The 6,820-nt window shown below is 43.0% G+C and overlaps 1 protein-coding gene across 1 annotated transcript; it reads right to left on the reverse strand.

Annotated features, from left to right (window-relative positions):
* Positions 1-286: 286 nt before the first annotated feature.
* pmaip1 (phorbol-12-myristate-13-acetate-induced protein 1) lies at positions 287-5,994 on the reverse strand. The gene is made up of 2 exons (XM_008118612.2): positions 5,610-5,994; positions 287-2,437 (listed from the first exon to the last, which is right to left on the reverse strand). The coding sequence occupies exons 1-2, from the start codon at positions 5,992-5,994 to the stop codon at positions 2,319-2,321; spliced, it is 504 nt and encodes a 167-aa protein (XP_008116819.1). The 3' UTR covers positions 287-2,318.
* Positions 5,995-6,820: the final 826 nt, after the last annotated feature.

The raw sequence follows: 6,820 nt of genomic DNA on the forward strand, positions 1-6,820 counted from the left end.
TGTATAACGTACCTCATCTGTCTTGCCGTCTGTGGCTTGTTTAGAGATTCTTCCTGACTTCTCTATTTATATAACACACACACACGTTCCGGCTTCCTGTACAGAACTGCCTCCAGCTATCAAGATGACAAGGGGAAAGGGAGGAGGATGGGTGGGTTTTGTAGAAATGAACTTCTGTCAGAAGCATTGTTGAGATATGCCTATGCATATTATCTTTTTTTTTTTTGGCAAGAGGAAATACGCATGCATCCACGCGGTCCAATTCCACATAAATTATACTCCAGAGTTTTATCTTTCTTTTTGTGAACACAACAACTTTATTAACTTAGTGAGGTGGCACTACAAAAAAGCAAAACGACACACAATGCATGTAAGACAAAAACATGGATGGCAATCCTTGTAAAAAGCAACATATGAAATCTGTTTCTGAATATCATGCACACAAACTGGAACTTTTATGGCAATGGCCCTTAAACACTTTGAACAAGTTTCTGCTGTAAACAATCTTCCTGACACAAACATATACGCCTGGCAAAACAACATACTACCCCAGCATCCAAGCATTATACAGTGGGAAAAAACCCATTAACAAATGGAAATATAAATAAACATGACAGTATTTGCTTCAAATGACACTTTCTAATTCCACATGTATTGGTTTGTCTAAACATGTTGACCAGAATTTGGCAATGTGCAGTTAAAGAAAAACAATACCAGCATTTCAAAATACTTTGTAATGATGGTTCAGGTAACCAAAAATGATGCAGGAACACAAGGGCTCACTTCTTGGTGACCTCAACACGCTTGGTTCAGCCTCATGAATGCAATTTGGCTGATTTTAAAATATAGTTGCATTAACTTTTGCATTTCAGTTGACAGGAAAATTTTGTGCCTTAGGCAATCAATTAAGATTAATGTACCTTCTGTCAGACAGAAAATACATTTAAGACTTCCATAGAATAAATATTGACATTTATTTAACTTGAAAACCTCTATTGGACACTTTGTTTTGAATAATAAAACTCTGTGGCATTTGAAACATAAGAGCATCCGGTTACATTGAATACAGTCTGCTGGTATGTCTTTCGCAACCAGAACAATGAACGGAAAACCCATGTGCAAAAGAGAACCTAATGCTGACTAGTGGCTTACATGCCAATGGTAAATCCACTCCAGGTTTCACCAACTTGGATAGCTCTTTAAAGTTCAGACTGAAACCCAGAGCAGAGTCACTGCCCAAATGACATAGAAGACACCAGCCATCCCTTGTCTGTGCTTCTGATCACAAACTGTTTTCTAAACTGGGACTAAGTTCTCTGTTTTAAATCTCTCTCCTTTGCAAAGGGAAAGTAACATTCCAACCTGCTGAAATATTTTGAACAACAGCTGTTCTTCTAGTGTAAAAAAATGATTTTTTTCCCTTCCTGTAACTTTTTACTTGTTCTCTTCCCTCTAAAACCTACCCCCATTCAGCTACTTGTAACACTGTTGTCTGTTATATATGTATATGAATCATTTTCTGATATCTGATACCAATACTGAACAATTCATGTTGTAATGCTCAGAATGCTTTTAGCAAGAGAGCATCCTTTGACATCACTTTGTAGACTGATCTGATGCAGACTTTCCTGAATACTTTGAACATTCACCTGGAATATTTTAGTGGTGGTTTATCATCTGAGAATAAACCATTACAGTGCCAATAGAAATCTATGTAAGTTCCTACCCATAGGGCATATATGTTGGTACTATAGATGTAGCTTCAGCCCTGACATTCAATAGCATTGCAGATTAATGCATTGGAAAATAACCTTCTTACTTGTAGCAACACCCAGTCATTCAATAAAACAATGAAACGACCAAACCATTCCTTGTTCCAAATGTTAAGTATTAGGAAAAGTGGAAGAACTGATTTGCAGTAGGCCACAGTAAACATTTTTTTTAATGTTTGCTATGCATGAAATTCCATAGAGCTTCCAAGTGGCACAGCAGCTGAGTGTGTGGATTCCAGAACGCCAGCAATGAGAATGCCGAACCAAATATGATCACCACTCCCAGATTCCTTCGTTTTCTATTGCTCTTCACAGTTCACCACCGCTGGTAAATAGTAAATTCCAGTTATCTCCATTCATTAGCAAACTTTCTGAAGGATTATCTGAAGAATGATATTTCAGGAGCCTTCCTTGGCAACAGGAAACAGGCGGCAGAAATGCTCAGGAAGCATTCCACTTCTAACATCTCGCAGAATATGTAAAAATCAGATCTTCATAAAGATTCATTTCTCTCTCTCCTTCTTCCTCATTTTCCTTTACTTTCGTTCACTCTCCTCTTCCTGGGCAGAAGATCTTGGAAATCATGTTTAGGATCCTCTGTCGGAGGTTCCACTTGTCTCCAATCACTCTCAGTTGCAATGCGCATTCTGCCGCCACCTCAGATTCTGTGTATAAAACAAACAGAAGCACAAAATTGGTCAACAATATCACCAATGAGAGCTATATAATTTTATTTATTTGTTTCATACTCTGCCTTTCTTCCATCCCCATACCCTATGGCTGCTTACAACAAATTGAAACAAAGTACAACAAAAAAAGAGCCAGAGTGGTATCACGGTTTAAGTTTCAGACTGCAATTCTGGAGGCCAAGATTTGAATCCCTGCTCAGCCATGGAAACAGGGAGACCTTGGGTAAGCCTCATTCTCTCAATCTCAGAAAAAGGTGAAGGCAAGCCTCTTCTGTAGAAATCTTACCAAGAAACCATTGTAATAGGTTTCCTTTAGGGTTGCCTTAAGTCAGAAGGCACACAACCAGAAAGATAAAATATTGACTATGACTTTCTAGACCAGGCATAGGCAAACTTGGGCCCTCCAGGTGTTTTGGACTTCAACTCCCACAATTCCTAACAGCCTACTGTGGCTGGCATGACTGCATGGAGTGCCGTTACCTTCCTACCAGAGCAGTACCTATTGATCTACTCACATTTGCATGTTTTCGAACTGCTAGGCTGGCAGAAGCTGGGGCTACCAGCTTCCCAGATTCAAACCACCAATCTTTTGGTCTGCAAGTTCAGCAGCTCAGCGGTTTAACCCGTTGTGCCACCAGAGGCTCCTAAAAGAGAACATACTGAACACAATAAAATCATATGATTCTCATCTTTCTTAAAATGTCAACCTGTGTCCCTACATGCAAATGATGTTTCTGTTAAGATGGGCTACTGAACTTGCTTCAATGAATGGAGACTTTTTTTCAGACGATCGCTCCCAGAATCCTACAACCACCTAACTCAATCAAGGATTCTGAAGGCTGCTGCACAAAAAGTCCCTTCTCTACGGTTTGAAAGAAAGGGGCTTCACAAGCTGCTTCTTTCATTGATGTGAGAGACAGAGCTACGGAAATCCCCTAAAGCAGCCTCTTAGGAGTTTTTCCATCAGAAACAAACTGAATCCATCCCAAGAGACAAATCCAATGAATGACATTCACCTTCTGGGATGAAGTTTCTATCTGATCACTGTGATAATATAATAATCTAATAAGACGGTCTGATCTTCAACTAGAAGACCTAAACATCAACAAAAGGGACACAAACTTGACCTAAATTGGGTTGCTATCTATAATTTGAGAATGCAAAAAAGGGGAAAGGAATGGGGGAAGGAAAAATGATGGAGAGAAGAAAAGCAGTGATGGGAAAGAGAGAAAGAGGAAGCAGATTATCTTGAGAAGATAAAAGGGAGATCCCTTCAATTGCTGTTGTTGTGTACCATTTGTTTCAGGTTAGATGGAAACCATTTACCAGCTGCATGTGCCAGAGCAACAACAGATTGAGGCCCCATCTGCACTGCATATAAAATCCAGATTATCTGCTTTGAACTGGATTATATGGCAGTGTAGACTCAGGCCTCTATTACACTGCCGTATAAAATCCAGATTATCTGCTTTGAACTGGATTTTATGGCAGTATAGAAACAGACACCTTCTACACTGACATATACTCTAGATCAGTGGTTCTCAACCTGAGGTCCCCAGATGCTTTCGGCCTTAAACTCCCAGAAATCCTAACAGCTGGTAAACTGGCTGGGATTTCTGGGAGTTGTAGGCAAAACACACGGGGACCCACAGGCTGAGACCCACTGATCTAGATTATCTGCTTTGAACTGGATTATATGGCAGTGCACATTCAGGCCCTTTCTACACTATAATATAATCCAGAATATCAAAGCTGATAACCCACATTATCCGCTTTGAACTTGATTATATGAGTCTACATTGGCATATAATCCAGTTCAAATAGATAATATGGATATTATATGGCAGGAAGCAGATTTAGTTGAGAAGATAAAAGGGAGATCCCTTCAATTGTTGCTATGTGCCATTTGTTTCAAGTTAAATGGAAACCGTTTACCAGCTGCATGTGCCAGAGCAACAACAGCTTGAGGCTCCATCCACATTGCCATATAAAAACCAGATTATCTGCTTTGAATTGGATTATATGGCAGTGCAGAATTATACAATCAGGTTACTGTAAGGAAGTGATCGGGTTTTAATCTGTTTTAATTTTTTACTTTGTATATTCTTATTGTATGGTTAGCTGCTTTGAGTTTCGCCTTGGTGCAGGATAAAAATCGACCCAAATAATAAAATATAACCCAGTTTAAAGCAGATAATGTGGATCATCGGTTGTGATAGCTTTTAGATTATATGGCAGTGAGGATCCATCCTTAAACTACCTTTAGATCAGGTAAGACTTTGGATAAACGACTAAGGGAAGATAGGGCGATTATTAACGAAATTAGACAATTGAGTAGAGGCTATATGATGGGGAAAAAGAATTAAACACCAGGCTAGGGTCAGGTCATTCCTGCTTTATAGCTCCGTTATGGCGGTGTTTTCTTGGCATGCTTTTCTCTTTGGCAGAGAGAGTATGACTCGTCCTGGTCTTTTCCTTGACACAACTCCACGCGGTAACAACAACAACAGAAACAACAATAACAGCCAGGGAAGTGTAGACAAGAGACAGACCCCTGTGCAGTGGGCGAACTCAGGACAAGCAGCAGAGATGGGGAAATTGGGGCGAGGGATACTTTTGGAGCCTCCGGTGGCTCAGTGTGTTAAAGCACTGATCTGCTGAACTTGCAGATCGAAAGGTTCCAGGTTCAAATCCCGGGAGCGGAATGAGCGCCCTCTGTTAGCTCCAGCTGCTGCCAACCTAGCAGTTCGAAAACATGCCATGTGAGTAGATCAATAGGTACGGCTCCGGCGGGAAGGTAACGGCACTCCATGCAGTCACGCCGGCCACATGACCTTGGAGGTGACTACGGACAACGTCGGCTCTTCGGCTTAGAAATGGAGATGAGCACCAACCCCCAGAGTCGGACACGACTGGACTTAACGTCAGGGGAACCCTTTACCTTTTCCTTATACTTTTGCCCTTCTTGGGGGACCGACTAGATCTCTTCTGGGGACCCCTTCTGTGTCTGCGAGGCTCCATTAACCCCAGAAGGGCAGAGGAGCCCTCTCCCCAATTCCGCCCATTCCAGGAGCCCCCCTTTTGGACCTTTCACAAGAACAACAACAGCATCACCCGAAACGCGCCGAGTTTCGCCCTCCTTACTTACCTGTCCGCGAGGAGGAGGAGGCCGAAGCAGGGACCGCGCCTTTGCGCGAGTTTTTCCCCGGCATCATTTCGCTTTGGTCCCGCCTGTGGGTTCGAGAAGGAGGAGGAAAAAATCGTAGGCTTCTTCGGCTACTTTGGCCCAGCTCCCTTCCTTCCTTCTCGCCTTCCCGCCGCGCAAGTGCCCGCTTCTCGCCGGGCGCGCCAAGGCAAAGCAAGTGCCGGGGGTTTCCCAGTGACGTCAAGGAGGAATCCCCGCCCCCTCGGGTGGCCCGCCGCCCAATCAGAAGCCGGGTCCTCCTGGGCAAGTGGGGGCAAGTTGCCGGCCGGAGGAGGAGGAGGCGGAGGAGGAGGCGGAGAGATGAAAATCCCCAGGTGATCCAATCCATCCATACGCTGCAGAATGAATACAGTATGATATCACTGTCGCTCGCTGCCATAGAACCCTGGACGTTGTTGTTTGGTTCCACTCCTTGGCAGAGAAGGCTGCAGACCTTGGAAAACTACAATTCTCATGATAGAAATAATGCAGTTTGACACCCCTTGAACTGCCATGGCTCAATGTTGTTAGACTATTTAGAGCTATACAGTACTTTTTGGCAAAGAAGACCTTGTAAAACTACAACTCATAGAATTGGAAGAGGCCTCAGGGGCCATCCAGTCCAACCCCCTGACAAGAAGTAGGAAAATCACATTCAGAGCACCCCCGAAAGATAGCCATCCAGCCTCTGCTTAAAAGCCTCCACCAGATCAAATGGGAACTGTGCCTTTGAGGTATTTACATGACCAAAGAGCCAGTAGTGCATCTACACCAGGCATGGGCAAACTTGGGCCTTCCAGGTGTTTTGGAATTCAACTCCCGCAATTCCTAACAGCCTCCTAACAGCCGGTAGGACCACCAAACACAGCATTGCCCAAACAAGAATCAAGGAAAGTGAAAGGCACTGCAGACCAATCCAACCAGAGAAGTCAGCCATAGCAGAGCACTTGAGGAACCAACCTGGACCTGGACACAGCTTATTATTGGAGAACACAGAAGTGCTGGACCACTCTAACCACCACCATGTCAGACTGCACAGAGAAGCCATTGAAATCCACAAGCATGTGGACAGTTTCAACAGAAAGGAGGAAACCATGAAAATGAACAAAATCTGGCTACCAGTATTAAAAAAAACTCTAAAATCAGGACAGTACATAAAGAGCAACATTCAAAAA

Source organism: Anolis carolinensis, chromosome 2 (genome assembly GCF_035594765.1).
Source record: "Anolis carolinensis isolate JA03-04 chromosome 2, rAnoCar3.1.pri, whole genome shotgun sequence".
NCBI classification, from domain to species: domain Eukaryota; kingdom Metazoa; phylum Chordata; class Lepidosauria; order Squamata; family Dactyloidae; genus Anolis; species Anolis carolinensis.